The sequence below is a fragment of the Ischnura elegans genome, chromosome 7 (assembly GCF_921293095.1).
Source record: "Ischnura elegans chromosome 7, ioIscEleg1.1, whole genome shotgun sequence".
Classification (NCBI taxonomy): domain Eukaryota; kingdom Metazoa; phylum Arthropoda; class Insecta; order Odonata; family Coenagrionidae; genus Ischnura; species Ischnura elegans.
The window spans coordinates 25,127,302-25,144,100 of NC_060252.1; the positions used below are offsets into that span (position 1 = coordinate 25,127,302).

General features: G+C 36.8%; 1 protein-coding gene across 1 annotated transcript; it reads left to right on the plus strand.

The window, feature by feature from the left end:
- The first annotated feature begins 8,469 nt into the window (after window positions 1–8,469).
- Window positions 8,470–16,779, plus strand: LOC124162242. Its single transcript, XM_046538708.1, has 3 exons — window positions 8,470–8,663; window positions 13,796–13,906; window positions 15,788–16,779. Exons 1-3 carry the CDS (start codon window positions 8,514–8,516, stop codon window positions 15,926–15,928), a joined length of 402 nt encoding a protein of 133 aa, XP_046394664.1. The 5' UTR covers window positions 8,470–8,513; the 3' UTR covers window positions 15,929–16,779.
- Window positions 16,780–16,799: the final 20 nt, after the last annotated feature.

Below are 16,799 nucleotides of genomic sequence, written 5' to 3' on the forward strand. Positions count from 1 at the left end.
TCATCCCCGCAAACGTTAAAGGTTTAAGAATGAATGCTCCTCGATTCTGTATCGATATCGTTGTGGTTCATCAGGGAGCACTGGAAATTGCGAATTTTTGATGATTTATTCCAAATTTATGTTTTTTAGAATAATACCCGTATTATGCCACTGTTGGTATACCATAGCGGTATTTTGTGTTCCTTTTCCTTAATCTTATGTAGGTAAGAACTTCTATTGTTTATTTTAATACTCATGTCGCCACCAAGTGATGGTCTCCTTTTAACAATATCCATTAAATAAATAAATAACGGAACTCAACAGTTTCCGTCTGAGTCTTGATTTTTAATGTCTTCTTTTGCCCCATGTGTCCAATTGGAGATTAGCAATTTATTGAGGTTTACGTCTTGTGTCTGCTTATGTTCCACTGTTGACCAGCCCCCACCTCCGTCACTCTTCATGGGATGCATCCCTACGCCGTGAGCGACACACTTTTCTTTCAATTACCTTTATGTGCACTGATAGCCACTCTTGAAGTTGGCATATATTAACTGATTCCCGTGACGCTCGGTAGCGCGTTACTCCGATACTTACGGGAAACTCCGATAAATTCCTTGTTTTACGTATCTATTTCAAGCTAAAGATTTGATTATGTGAAAAGAACTTTTACTAATCTGTCAATTGCAAAGGCACAGCCCCGGGAAAATTAGAAAATAGGGCCACGGGGTGATTACTAGATCTTCTACCAGCTCAGCCTCTCAGAAGCTCTGGATTCTTTAATATGTTCCCCATAAAAAATGTAAGACGAAATCTGTTAGCCGCAGCTAAAGGGTAATGCGATGGCAGGTACAGGTGATATAAACGATGCATAAAGAGATAATTCTTTTAGAGTTCATGCATACTTTTAAATCCCATTCTTAAATTGGGAGTGAATTTCAATAGCCGCTTTCATTCTGCTGCAAAAAATTAAAAGGGTCGTTGAAGTCACTGATTTCCGAAGATTAATCTACAAAGAATCTACATGAACTGGTGATTTTTACCGATTTGAATTTCCCCAATACATGCTTGTAAAATTTCTCTTTTTTGTACTAAATTAGCGACTTGATTTTGAACCTTTGTGGAATGAATGAATGCGCGCATCGATAAATAAATTCCCATAAGGTCCAATTAAAACCTTTTCTCATTTAAAATCAGTTCTCACGCTTGAGCTCATCCAACAATGTAAGGCATAAATTGCCCAGCCAACCATTAAAAGTTTGGCACCAATTCAAAGGTTTAATGAATTCCTCATGATAAAATCAGAATTCTTTTTTCAACAATTAATAAGAAATGCATAGGCACTGATTTTACAGGATGACCATCAATGATCGTGGAAAGCAATCGCTTGTATTTTTCAGACATAAGGACGTTTCAAAAAACAATTTGTTAACATAAAGTATTAAAAATTATCTGAAAAGAAGATAAGGCATGCTAAATACTGACATGTTGCGGAGAAATTTATATTCTTTAAGGTTTGGCAAGAAAAAGTTGAAAAAAATTTTATTGGCGCATTACCTCACCGTTTGGGGAGGCAAAGTGCGATAAAATATTATAAATTCAGGGATAACCAGTGAAATCATCCACTTCCGACTAAATAGCAGTTGGCTACCAACAGGAACATGAAAAATGACTAGTGAGCCTTAATATAAACGGGCATTTATGTTTAAAGATAATTCAGTTCACAAAATGGTCAGGTGACTCCACAAGAAAATATGGCAAAAGACGCTGCCAATAATAAATAAATGCTTTTCAATTACTTAGAGAAATCACATTATAAATAATACCCGAAATAAATCGCTGCAAAGTCTTACATTCACAACTACATACGTTAAGAGAGATTTGATTTACCGAAGTTGCAATGGCTAGGAAATAACGGGGTGAGATGGAGGGTTTATTTAGGCCTGAGGTTACGCCAATACCTTGAGAAAACACGTAGGAAATGGTATGAGATAGGGGTAATCTTAAATATTATTCCCACGAAAAATTAACAAAATATGCAAGTGTTTCGGTCTGGAATGTTTACTTGCTTACCCATAAACATTATTAATCTGTGTAGCGAAAATAATGTATAAAATAAATAATACTACACGCCTTAATTGTGGCGAGACTGAGACCACGAAGACGAATCCCTCGCCATTGGTTTAATACTAAATATTTTCAGTGATTTACATATGAAATTAAGTCATAGATGAGAAATGCTAAATACAGTCGAGGACAGAAAGACAAATTTCATCTAATTACACGATGATGTAGTCAATAACGGGTATAGAAATGATGGGGAATTATTGGAGAAAAATCTCAGTATTTTTATTGAATCTAAAGAAAAACCTATTTCTAATACAAAATCCTACACGAATGGTTAATAGTGGCGTAAATCACGACGACGAAGCCCTCATTTCCGTATATTCAGGTGATAACTACCAGCATGAAAATAAATGTATTTTGGTCGATTATTTCATCAGATTCACCTGTTTTTCTGGAGTCCATGCGGGTTTTAAGGTTATCAAACCATAACCACTCGTTCTTGCAGCGTAAAATCAGGCATGCGCTTCAGAGACCTACTTTTAAATTCTCATTATCCGAGGAGAATGAACTTAAAAAATATTAATCAGCCTACATGACTATATAAATATAATGTGAATAGATTTCACCACGTGATACCTATTTCTTTAAAATAATTGAAAAATATGACGAATATTTCATTAAAAACAATATAGGATATAAATATGACACACTTGGGTGGATATTTGGTAGAGAGTTCACTTGGTCACAGCAGCTTTTTATTCATATGTTAATGGCTCATAATTTCATAATTAATTGCCTATTAGCATACAAAAATATTTGTACAGCTTTCCAAAAGAGAGACTACAAATGGATGAAAATGAAACAGGTAATAAATTACTACAGGTAATACAGGTAAGAACTATTACGAATGATATTCTTCGACACTCGTCTTAAGATAATTCAGTTTTCGAGTATATTAAGGCGACTCTACAGTAAAATTTGATGATTTAAACTGAAAACAAGGTAATTATTAATATATTTTTAGATAACTGAACACTTCTTTCCAACCATTCGGAGTTCCATGGAAATGTTTCCATAAATTATTTGAATCTCTGCTTCTTATGATTGCAAAAGATTGCTTTAATATTGGTTGCGCCTTTGGTCATATTTTGGATGGAGATCTAATATGGTAATAGCTATATGATGGAGAGTGACGTATGCTCGTAAACTAAATTATCTTAAAAACATAAGCAACCGTTTATATTCAGACTTATTAAAAACGCCAAAAAATGTGCATGGGAAAATCATGCAAGAGAAAAGTTTGGATTCATTGCCTATTCGTCAGTCAGCAACGCACTTTCACTTCATGGAGACCCATGGAGCAATCATACTTTCGATATTTCATCTGTATGTAAATCATTGTCTTCAAAGGTGATAAGTCTACTGGCTTGAGCGCTAACGTCTACTTATTTGCTTACCTAAGTATAAAGTAAAAGTATACCTAGCCTCTGCCTCCTCACTAAAAATAATCATACGAACAAAGAGGTGCTAAAAGTCCGCAGGAGGAAAGAGGTTCTCTTTCTGAGAAGTAAATACAAATTCAATAAAATTGTTTTTATAGAACTTCCTCCTCCATCTTCGGAGCATTCTAAATGGCAAACTTTTGATAAAGAAATCATAAAACCATTACTTCTTTTAAAAAATATATTGGATACCAGAACTACATATCAATGGATGTTCTAACAACACGTATCCCAAAATTTGGCCGGTTTGACACAGGTATCTTAAACAAAGTGTAATAACATTAAAAAATAAAATTCAAGCAAAAAACGACTCTTTGTTGGCAAGTGCATGTTTCTTTTTCAGTTTTAAGAAATTTTAGATTTTTTTATTTTATCGTAAAATTAGAAAAAATAAATCGTTTTTTTTGCTCTCCTGAAAAGTTGCTATTTCTGAGGTACGTGTTGTTATAACTTAGCCATCGATATACATGATTAAAAAACATTTGGAAAATGGAACAAAAAATACACCTCATTCGTCAAGTTCAAAATATTTATATTCATGGCAAACAACGCCCCACAACGGAGGGCGTTCAGATATATGTAGATAATTATAAAAACGAGAAAAAAATCTGCCATATGCATATCAAACACTCTAGGTCAAGCAGTCATTTCTCCTCGTATTTCAGGCCATTTATGCATTAATAATACTCAAACATGCATCAATACCCTCCATCTTGCTTTACACGACTTTCTGAACGTACTTTGATGTATATCAGGTTATTTCGAGAGTCAATAAATTTAATCGAACTCGAATCTAACTTTAAAAACGTCTTGAAAGTTTATAACACAGTATAAATTCATGTTCCCCTTTTTAAATATTCAGAATGTCAGATTTCTGCAAATATCACAAGAAAAGTTATAAATATTTGGTGGGTGAAACAGAGCAACACTGAGATATGATATCAAGAAAACCGCATAAGTTTTTAATAATATTATTTCGCGCATGAAAAATACCTTATTTTGATTCTAAAATAGGCTTATTAAAGTTACCTACAGTCAAAGTACCCAGATTAATGGAAAAGAAAGGCGTAAAGATATTTATATTGATAAGTTCAAGGGAAAATGTTCATGCATTAATCATAAATGAAGTAGCAATAGCGAATTTTAGTGGATAAAAATCGAATGCGTTAATGCTAAAGAATGAATAAAGAATAAATAAGTGAATTTCATACGTAAAATTTAAAAGTAGTCCAATCGAATCCTAATAGTTCCCATTATGTAACGTAGTTTAAGGCTGATTTAAATTTAAAGAGAAAATATGTCAATTTTCAAGTTCCTAGTACGGTTTTAGTAGCACGATTGCATCCAAATACCCACATTTTCTAGCACAGTTTAAAATGTCGATAGTAGAACCAAACTTTTCAAGTGACCGTAGTTGAGTTTAAACTCGAATAGTAATGATATGATAGTTTTCTGACAATATGACTATTTTTCAAAATGTTGCGGTAGCTTATCCTATATTTTCCCACGATTTGGAATCAAAAATGTTTTACTCGTGATAACTCCCTTTCTCTGGGAGGTAGATCAGTAGGTTCAGGAGATCTTTGGGAACGTTCTCATGAACGGAAACCGATGAAACAAGAGCAATTGTGGAAGTGAATGGCAAATCGAGGGCAATCCAGCAGGAAGGCGAATTATTTACGCCCAGCCGCAATGCATTAAACTCATTTTTCCGGACTGATGGACACTGACCAGAACTAATGACTTAAATTTCTTCGCTCAAGCACAAGGGTTGAAAATTGCGCGTATCTTTTAAATTTCGTCCACCGAAAACCAGAGGGGTAATATTCTAATGACATTGGCTTCGTCATGTTTAAATCATCACCATTAGAGACAAGGGCGCACCCAGGGTCAAAACTAGGTTGGGGGGAGGCACAGGTGGTTCGACTTGTGGGTATGATTTAAGCATGGATAAGGTGAATGGAATCAACATTTTAAGGAAACTGTAAGAGCTCTTTATTAGTTTTTAAATTACTTGCTAGAAAAAATATTATTTTCCTTTAAGACATTTTCGATTTTTGCTTCTAAGGGGCAAGGGGGCAGCTGCCCCTTCCTGCCCCTCGCTGGGTACGCCCATGATTAGAGAAAAAAATAAGTTATTAGGCTATTTCCATCCACATTTTGTCAGCTACATAATATGACGTGGACGAAGGCAATAAGTGAATCGGTAGTTCATGTATCGGATTATCGGTATCAGATTTTTTAATCGTTTTCGACATGAATGGAAATACCATTATAGAAAAAGAAGTGAATTAAGGCGAATTTCATAGAATGATCAACATTAACCGCGACTCTTTGACCAAGAAGTTAGACCATAGTACAAAGCAAATTTCTATGTATCATTTTAAGAAAAATTTGGCGTTTTTATAGACCGTTTAAAAAAATTTGTTTGTAATCATTGTTATGGATGATACCTTCAGAGAAATCCAAATGAGGAAATCTTATAAGAAGTAAAATAGCCATAGGTAATTGAACTGTGCCTGAATACCACTATTAGGAGAATAATGAAGGCTATCTTCTCAGGGTGAGGAAAGTGTACTTCTTTCCTTGAGAACTCTCAGCTGAACAACATCAAATTAGGATCCTACGGTCCTCTAAGGTTAAAAATCTCTGGCGCAAAGTTTAGACACAGCAGGATGAAAAGATCTCACCAGCAACCGTTGAAAAGAAAATTCAATGAATCATAATTTACATCAACGCACACGGTGAAATAGTCAGCAGGCTTTACGAAAAGTTTCACGTACCTTTCCTGAGAACCACGATAACTTCACGACAAGGAAATCATGAATCCATGCGGCAACTCAAGTTCTCATATGAAAATTCTCTCACTTGTTCCCAATTCCCTTCCTGCTCCTTTTTTCTTCATCGCACTAGTATTTCAACCCATCACATGAATTTCAGGGAGGAGAGAAGACTGAATTGAATTAGATTTAAAATCGCTCTAACGTTGATATCGGACCCAAACTCCGCGTCGCGACATATAAGTCTTAAATTTTCTTTGGAAGTCAAATAAGTTGACTATTGAAGAGGAGTTTGCTGCAAAATTTAACCCGGATCTCTGCGGAACTACTAACAAAACCAATATTTGAAATATGAAATTTTGTTTATCAAAGCAGTACAGTCCAATTCTTAATAAATTTTAATTACAACACTCATGGTTAAACATCTAATATTTTTCACGTAACTATAGAAAATAGGATAGTTCAACTTTCTCATTGGTAAATTATAGGTGTGATTTCTATGATGCATTGCGATTAGAAGTTTATCGGCGATTCGCAACCTGCAAATGTAGCAGAGCGTACAATGTCTTTAAAGCTTCGCATGGAGGTGAAATAACCAATAAAGTAGTTAAAAAAGGTAAAAATGATATCCTGGACTTATTTTATGGCATTTCAGGTCATTAGTTGTAGAATTCATAATGCTGTTTTTTCATTATATCCCACACTATGTCGTCCATTTTGACTTCTAAAATTGGGTGAAGCAAAATATTTGTTAGCACAAACTGATACAACATCGTGTGTACTTACATTAATAAAATAATTACAATTCTATAATAAATACAATACTATAATAAGTACAATTCAAGTTGATAACACATCTGTAAACATGCACAAGCCAAATAAATTTCATTCTTACTCATTAAAACCTCTCTCTCTCTCTCTCTTAAAGACTCTCAACCGATGAATTAAATTTTCATAATGTTAATACACCTAAGGTAATGTTGGTTAAGGTAATTAATGCGCCGGCCTCGTAGTAACAGAACAATGCACCCATTTTAAGCAGCACAAAATGTTTTGCTCAAAACCGAACCCAAAATAAGAACTTGGTTATCACCTAGAAATTTATTGCTTTACATTTGGGATACAGAGAGATGTTGAAAATGGTCCACTTTCCACGCTTCAAAAATTTTAAGGTGATAAGGGAAGCTTTGAAAGATTAATGCTTAAAGAAAAAAAATATGACAGGAAGAGAGGCAGTGATGCGTCGTTTTGAATGGACCTGATAGCATTTGAAACTGGTGCACCTTCAACCCACTCTCTTATTATAATATTATGCCGCGGTCTCAGAGACTTTTTTCGAACTATCTTGATATTCACCGAATAACCCTTCTCCATTCCACTTATGCACGAATCGTTAATGATGATAACTGCCTGTAATTTCCCTAAATAACCAACCAAGCAAAGCTGGGTGGTCATGGAGAAAACTACGATACAACGCTCACTGGACCTTACACAAAGACATGCACCATGGAATGCACCGGCCACGTAGCAACAGAACAATGCACTCATTTTTAAGCGGGAAAAAATGTTTCGCTCACAACCGAACCCAAAATAAGAACTTGCGTTTCCTTGTCGGCTGAATCAATGAAAAAGCCAAACGCACGAACATGAACGTGGTGACGCACAGAAAAAAAAACATTTCCACCTTGGGATCACGGCACCAAGCCGATGACGGAAAGGTCGAGGAGTCGCCTGTGCACATACCTGCTGGCTAGCCTTGGAGCAGACGACGGCGAAAAGACTTGGAGAGGGGGGATGAGACTGGAAAAGGGTGGCTTGGATAAAAAAAAGACAAGCTAAGAGCGTGTGGAGGAGGCAAGGCAATACAATCTGAAATGGGATGGGTGGTGAGGAGGAAAGGACAAGGTGGGGTGAGAAGGGAGAGGGAAGCGGATGGCTTGCGAGCTAGCTTTGGCCTCTGATGTGACCGGTCAGGTAGGCGGACAAGAAAGGCTCGCAAGAGAGGAGGAACGTTATGATGCAGGTGGGTTCGGAGAGGAGCAAGAGAGAATAGAGAGGGGGGGCTGGCGGGTTCGGCAAGTCGGCAGGGTAGGGGAGGAAGGGGCGGAGAGGTGTGAGGTTCCCGGAAGGCAAGACTTAAGAGACCAGGCGGCGTTCCACGGTGCGCTTCAGTTCTCCACCGGCAGCGATGGGGGCTGCGTGGAAGATCGTGTTGGTGGTGTTCATGGTGGTGGCGCTGGCCGCCGCCATGCCGTCCCCGGACGAGGAGCAGCTAAGAGGGGACCTCCCAGCAGAGCCAGTTGAGGACTCACCGGCCAGGGCCACCTTCGAGGACCCGGTTAGTGACCATTTACCCCGCCCCTCCCAACACCATAAGCCCAAATAGCCCGGAGACTTCAACGCCTGCATGAGCGAAAGTGTGGATCAGTTTCACAAGCTGCAAACGACAGCGGCATACTCCCCTTTTTGATTCTTCAGAGCCATTTGGAATTTTTAGATACTTAAAGATACGGCGGAGAATGTGAGAAATTTATTCTTGCCATCTCGATCATTGATAAAAAAGAACAGCACCGTGCCAAAAGGATTGCAGTGAGGCAAAATTTTCAAATTTTCAATGAGCGCGTTTCTTTTAAAGTTAGATGTGGCATAAATTTAGCAGATTACTAAAGCAACACAATGCCCTTCTTTATAGCCTACTAAAGGTGTTGTTCGAGTTCTCAGTTTCTTTCGTTGGAAATTCTAACTCAATATGAAGTATGCATGTTTTGAACACCACTTTAGTTACCTGATGTTAAAAATAATAAATGAAATAGCGACTATATGAATTTTTAAGTTATATCAGCTGAATATATTATTTATTTATTTTTAACTATGCCAATTACCTAAGGTTGTAGAAATTTGCCATTTTGTCGCCATAAGGAATAAGATGAACATTTGCAAACAAGCAAAATAAGCGTTTAAAACTTTGTGCTTTCCCTTCATTCCCCATTTGAATAAGGATTGGACTGATAATGCTAAAATGGACGATTTGTATCAACTACAATCAAAAATTGCCATAGGGAACACTTTAGGCCGAGGGACTTAGATAGTGGTCACTTGAACCATTGGTTAGAAGGTGCAACACAATTTCGTGGACAAGCAAAATAGAATGATTGAATAGCTATTCCTGGAAGGACCCTTCCCCATCACGCACGCTAACAGTCATAAATAAGCAATGACGTCAGAGGAATGCGAAACCAGCCAATATACACATGTGATTCAGTCACCAACGTTTTTCGAGCTATTTCTCCAAGACTGCTTCTAATAGGGGAAATTCTGATAATGAAAATAAGAAAAATACATTACAACATTTGTATTTTACAGTGGAAGTAACTAAATACTTTAATGAAGTTCATTTATCGTAATGGAGAGAAATTTCATAGAATTCACCGTAACTTTTCATGGCCAATTATGCTTTAAAGGAAAACGGAACACATTGACCATGATTGCGACACATTTTATTTTTATCTGGGAGCGCAATATTGAATTCCCACATCTTGACCTTCACAAGGATTTCAATGCCAATGGAGCGATTGTGGGGCGATTCAACTTGAAAGATGAAACGTAGGAAATCGTAAGTCCTACAGATTATTATATTCCCGTATATTTGGAATATAACAAAATATACGCCCTGTATCCTCCATTACCCAAAAGGAATCCATATCCTCGTTTTTTTCAAGTTAATTTTTGATTACAAAAATTCTGCAGTCTTTCAGTGCTCCGTGGGAAATAGTGTACCCACGAGCCATTTTTTCAAAAGCCGAGTATAGTGCTAGTGAGGATGCCGAAAGACTATAAGAGGTGGGCTACCGCATCAAAACGGAAACCTTATGTACCACATGGAGGTGACTATGTCAGATGGTAGTCCCTAAGGTTTCCGCGCATTTCCGGTGAAATTTTTGAATCGCCGCTGCTTATGGGTATCGCTTTCCTCTTTCCATGATGAAGAGTTTCTTATTTTCTCAAATAATTATCTCTTACCATTGTGTCACAAGAAACCTTATTTTTACATAAGGAGGTGACGACTGTAGCAAGATGAAAATATAATGCTTAGTTGGCTTTCCTGGTTTTTTAACATTTTAACATTTAACTGCCCTAAAAATTAAATATGTATTTAAATTTACATATCCCAGTAAAATATAAAGTGCACATGAATATTAAATACTTTTCTATATTATTATTATTGTATTATAATACTCATAACCAGGAATTAAAGATACTGTGGAATATTAGCGCGCTTGGGGCTAAAAATTAAGCATTTTAAGTCGTTGTCCAATTGCATGTTTTTTTAAAGAGGAAACTACTCCAGATATTTCATTCGTGATGGAAAGGTTGAATCACATATTTATGAAAAAACTGAATGAAAATTACAATTGCTCCTGGCTTTCACATCATAAATTCGACGTACTTACTAAGTTTGCAATATTACCTCATTATTATACCAACCAAGTGTTTAGTCGTATGACGCTAAATCTGATAGTTTAAAGTTATTTCGCAGTAAAATAATAGTACCAATAATTAGCACACAAACATACTTAAAAAATTATTTGCATTTTTAGGGCTATCTTGGAGTTTTTGAGCGCACTTTCTACATCGGTAATTACACTTATTGAATGGCCGGAGGTTATCAAAGCTTTGTAAAAAGTTTCACCGTAACTCAATTCATTCATTGAGATAGTAAAAACAGCATTGGTAATTTAAAAAAACGCATCTTTTAATTATTGGTGAGGATTTTTTTTGCTATGATAATACCGAAGGTCAGCTGAAGAAATTATTTTTAAGGACTGTTAGTACGAAATAGAAAAGCTTATCGAACATCCTGCAACATGCGCAAAACCTACTTAGGTACTGTTCCGACCTAGCTCCTCGCATTCCATAAAAACAAAACCTTTCGCTCCGTGCTGTGATGTCATACAACGCATCTCTTAATCTGGCCTACAATATCTGCTTTGTAATCCGCATACATCCGAAAAATACTTTTCTACTCCTCTACTCTTCCTCATTCTGAAATATCACCATGGAAATTCTTTCATTTTTGAGAAATGGCCAATCCGATAATGCTTTCAAAAAAACTTTCCCTACGCACAATGCCGATGCATTTTGCTTTCGTGATAAGCGCCGAACTTTCACTGTATCGAAGATAAAAATTTCCGGTCACTGCTTATGCAACGCCTTATATGCGAGCAGGAAGTGTTTTGGACAAGATTACATCAACATACCGCGCTAATTGACCCACATGACTGATGAACGATTGAGCTATCAATGTAAGAGTCCTACTGACCGACTTCCACACGATATTTCCAACTAGAAGGTTTTGAAGCGCTATTTCTTTTCATTTATTAGGATTATCGGACTTGGCAATAAAAATTCAATTCAAATTACTTTTCAACTGACTAAATTATCACTGTTATACTTTTTGGTCAGCTCCGTCAAAAAGCTTACCCAGACAATTATTCCAATGTGTTAAACTTTATCCATTACGAAGCAAAAATATAGATTGGCTAACGGATTTAAATTCTCATTGTGTATGCAAAATTTTTCTAATATACACCATTCATATTTTCCTATAAATGATACTTATCCGGCAGAAATATTTTGCATGGATTTTGGTGTAAAATGCCGAAGTTTATTTCAAAGAGATTAAAAGTTTCTACTTTTCACGCTGTTTAAACCCACAATCAGGAGGATAAAATAACGTATATGTACAGAGGTGTCATGCTGCCGGAACGCCGTTCCGGCATTAGTTGACAAAAGACATAACAGTCAAATAACGCTTTTATCAATTTCGTTGCCTTAAAACTTCTTATTTGTGCATTCGTAACCAAAATAAATGTAACTTAAATAATGACTTGTAATAAAGAAAAACACACAAAGTAATATTTCACTTCTAAAGAAAGTTAAGAAACATGCGATACGGCACTGCTAATTTTACCATGGCGTCACTGTTTATGTCATATAATACAATTAATACGACCTTTAGTGTTGCACAGACTAGAACTGAGAAATCAGTTACCCGCAAGACCGCACTGTTAACTTCTAGATTGTTTTATAATATGGGAGAGCTAGTCGAACTAACGATGAGACAGGTGAGCGTATGGTTTTGTAGACCACACCACACTGCTGAGAAGCCTGCGCTGTTCAGCTCACGTGGAAACTTTTTCTCTCCCATGATGACTCAATAAGCGTATAAATCACGGAAGGCTAACCAATGGATTAAAGATAATTTCCTTAAATGGGAACAGAATTACCGAACTGAGATAAGCGAAGAACTATCACTATTGTTACATTGAAAGGAATTTTGCGAAATTTTCCGCTATCATTCAGTCACTAAGAGAAATACCAAATGGTATGCTGAGAAAAATATTTATTTCGATAGGATTACACCACGTTGGCGTCGTACGATCACAAAAAGATAAGGAAAGAATATTTACGACTCTGTGAATGACAACGGAACCAAGTGAGAAAAAATAAGTGCAAAAATTAGTAAATTTACCTTAAATCTAAAAGCGAGGTTGCAATGTTGGTAAATAACCGTGATGTTCACCTAATTTAACGAGAGAAACTTTACATTACCTGAAGAAAGCACTGGATAAGAAAAATTTTAAATGATATGCAGAGAAAATATTTATTTTGATAGGATCAAACCACATAGGTGTCTTACGATCACAACTCTCAGAATAATCAATTCATTTCTCAATGATGGGGAGAGACTGCCTGCAACGAGAGAAAATCGAGAAGTGCGTGTAAAGCTATGAAAGCGCCCTTCCAAGAATACTTACACATGGCAAGGAGATCTTCTTCGCATGAAATTTTCCTTGAATCCATCAGGTATAACGAAACTTGCTAACACACCTGAGTGGTGCCATAAAAATACAAGTTTGTATCCGATGACTCAACGACCAGTTAAGATTCAGGAAGTATTCTATCACGTATAACCAGTAAAATTTATGTTTCCAACACTTTTTATTCCTTAACCGGTTCCAACGTGCAATGCTAATTAAATATTGCATGGTTACTGTACTCATTACATTATTTATTGTATGGTAAAACTAATGCAGAGACAACGAAATTATTTATAGGTCTGCGAAGGACCATTGAACTGGGTGAGAAAACATAAGTGCGAAAATGAGTAAATCGACCTTTAATCTAAAAGCGAGGTTCCACTGTGGGAAAATAACGGTGATGTTCACCTAATTTAGCAACAGAAACTTTACATTACCTTGAAAAATGGCACAAATAAGGCGCTAAATGGTATCAAAGATGCAGGAATGCAAATTATATAAAATCAAAATGCAAGGATTACGGCGCCAAGTCAATGAATATTTAACGAGGTAGGCACTCAAGTCCATGAGATTCGACATCCTCTCCGCCAAGGTGCCATCCTTCCAATGACCTTCAAAATAATAATTTAATAATTTTTTCTTATTCCAGGGCCCTGTTAACCCTAAGCGGCCTCCGAACAAAAAGGTTGATAGCGTTGCTGAAACGCGGTCAGAGACAGACCGTACATCCAATGGAGGATTTTTTGAGGACATTTTCAACGTAAGTTCTGGTTTATGAGAGAAAAAAATCTCTCCATCACAGACATTTTTCCTTTCCTACAATGGATATAAAAATCAGCTATAGGAAAATAACGCAAGGAGGACAAAATTTTGGCTCTTTGAACGGCAATGAAACTGGTTCAGAAAAAAATAGCGAGAGAGACTACTTATTAACTCTTTAATTTAAAATGAGGATCAATTGTTGGCCAACGCCAGTGATTTAGGTCCAATTTCGTACCACACACTTTAGATTACTTTCTGCTACAATTGATGTATATATTTCTTTTAGAGAATGTTGTCCTCAAATGAAATGAATATAAAACCCTACAAAAGGAAACCGACGGCATCTGCTGTTTAAATTTCCAATATACAATCCATTCACGACTTACAAACGCGCCTATTGCAACTAATAAAATTGTAGGCATGCTACAAAAATATCATGAAATCACTTGAATAAATTATTAAATTTGAAATTCTGAACTAAGTATGTTAAATTTTCACCCACTTGGATTTACCTCGCCCGATAGAAAAGTCACTAACATGTTAATCTATACACGCCTAAAACTAAATGTAATTGCAATTTCTTAAAACCGAGGAATCTTCATTTTATCTCAGTACTCTATAATAAGCTGCCCTTTGACAATTTTTCGAGTACAAAAACAAAGCTGTCAATTGTCTTCCCCAAATGCTAAGACAACCGCCATTTCTGATAGCTCTATCATTGGAACTTCCTTCTAACGCATAAAAATGGTTATAAAAATATTAAAAGTACCGAAATATCATTCAAACATCCTCTAACAATCATCAATTTTGCTACTCGATTCAATGTAATCTGAGGCTACTACTTCAAGGTTTCATCACTGTAAGATGTTTACGATTTCAACCTCTCCCTTAATAGGACGTCGGCCTTCCTTCCGCATTACAAGTCGTTAGACCGTGACTACTCAGCCATCCGTCTTCCTTTGATGGGAGGATGATGCCAGTGCCGGCTTAATATCTGCCCCAGATAAGCTCCAAGGTTCTTTTCCCAGCCATAATAGACCAGCCCCATAAGATAGATCAGATTTACAACACGCGCGCACTCACAGTAGCTTCTTAGTGCGTAAGCTTTAATTACCTGCAAGTAGGAGCAATGGAGAACGAGATAAATTATCAATTTAAGTTACCTTTAAGTCTGCAAACATTGTGTAACAGAAAAAAGGTTTAAAAAAAAACTTTTGAATGCCAATGTACCAATTTTCATAGGGCAGAATAAAAAGTTTACAAAATAATGCTAGGCTGATGTCTTGGGAAGGTGTAGCAAACGAAAGCTTAAATTTACATTTTGCGGCAATAGCATAGTAAGATTGGGAATGCAAAATTACAGACCTAAAACATTTTAAACAATTATCAAACTAAATTTCTTTTGAATTCAGGCATTTCATACTAAAAATAGACATTTTCCAAATTATTAGTCCAGGGATTACATTTTTAAGTTTTATACAAAAATATTTCAAATAAAGTTTAATACCAAACCCAGCCAAACTAAAGACCTTGACGCTGTCATTCTTCAGATACATGCGTGGCAATTAAGGCAAGCTGGTAAACTTGATATTTCGTGCGATTGTTTTCAAAGCCACCTTCGCAACCGAGATCAATGTTTACGGAAAGATCGAAGAAAATATATCCAGCCTACCTAAAGTGTGCCGCAGGGTTCCGTATTGGGCCCAATTTCGTTTTTGATGAATGCAAATAATTTATGGGGCGGGAGATTTCATTGTAAATTAATGTTTTAACAGATGATACTGCACTTGCTAATTTGGCTAATAGTGCTGAAAATTAACGCACGAATTGGTGATGAATGAAAACATAATTTATGATTTTTTTCCCTCTCTCATTCCAGATTCCTATAAAAGTCCTCGAAGCCGTGAGGGACTTGATTCAAAACAGAGGGCAGTACTACGGAAAGAACAAAGTCAACGAGGACGTCGTGCCTTCGGGCGTGAGAAGAGACGAACCCGTTGCACCGCCCTCCACGAAATAAAGAGGAGAGTCCCTCCGACCAATTGTACCTTAATAAAAGGAATTGAGGTTCACGCTCCGATGGCGCTTTGCTGGTCTCGCCTTTGTGCACAAACGAAGCGACGACTTCACGTGAAACGCCTCCCTGAGCATAGGGCGTTCGTAAAGAACTTCGACAAGTTTCCTCAGTGAAAAATTATGATTCCACTGTGGTCATATATATAGATGGAGTCAGCCCACGCGAGAGTGAGCTCAAGGCAGCATGCCGGTTTGAGAGAAGAAGAATAAAAAAACTGAAATCTCGTGTCCACCTGAGAAGCTCACAGGACTGAGAAGACACTCGGTGAAACAATGCGTCTTACGCTCGCAAGTTCTTATCATCTGTGCACCGCGAAAACTTTCACCACAGTTTTTCGCCAACAGCATTGTTCAATGCAGATTCCGAGAGGAAAATTTTCGTCGTTTCCACATTTGTTCTCCGAGCACGAATAACTCGCACTATTTCCTCCTTCCCATTAAATGCAGGAGTAAATGGAGGCAAGATGAAGCATATAGAATATGAAGACGCCTGCGGTTCTACCGAACCAGAGTCATCGCGCAGGATGCATAGAGACGCCAAAGCATCACAGAAAAGCTTCGAATGCCCTTTTATACGGAAACTTGCTCGTTAAGGCTGAATAATTCCATTCTAACATTCCACCAACGTCCTATTTCAATCACATCTGAACCTGTACAATTCTTTTTTTATTCCTTATTAAAGAGTGTGTCATATTGGAATACTTGTGAAATTGATATGTGCCTTGATATGTAAATTATGTTGCGAATGTATCCTGAATGAGTTGATTAAAAAATTGGATAAAGGTAAGACAATCATTATTGGTTTTCATAAGGAA

What these genes read in the sequence shown, in the direction of transcription:
- LOC124162242 (XM_046538708.1), top strand. Translation starts at nt 8,514, where the DNA reads ATGGGGGCTGCGTGGAAGATCGTGTTGGTGGTGTTCATGGTGGTGGCG. An exon ending in GGGCCACCTTCGAGGACCCG is followed by an intron (nt 8,664 to 13,795) that starts GTTAGTGACCAT and finishes TTCTTATTCCAG; the next exon opens with GGCCCTGTTAACCCTAAGCG. An exon ending in TTTTTGAGGACATTTTCAAC is followed by an intron (nt 13,907 to 15,787) that starts GTAAGTTCTGGT and finishes CTCTCATTCCAG; the next exon opens with ATTCCTATAAAAGTCCTCGA.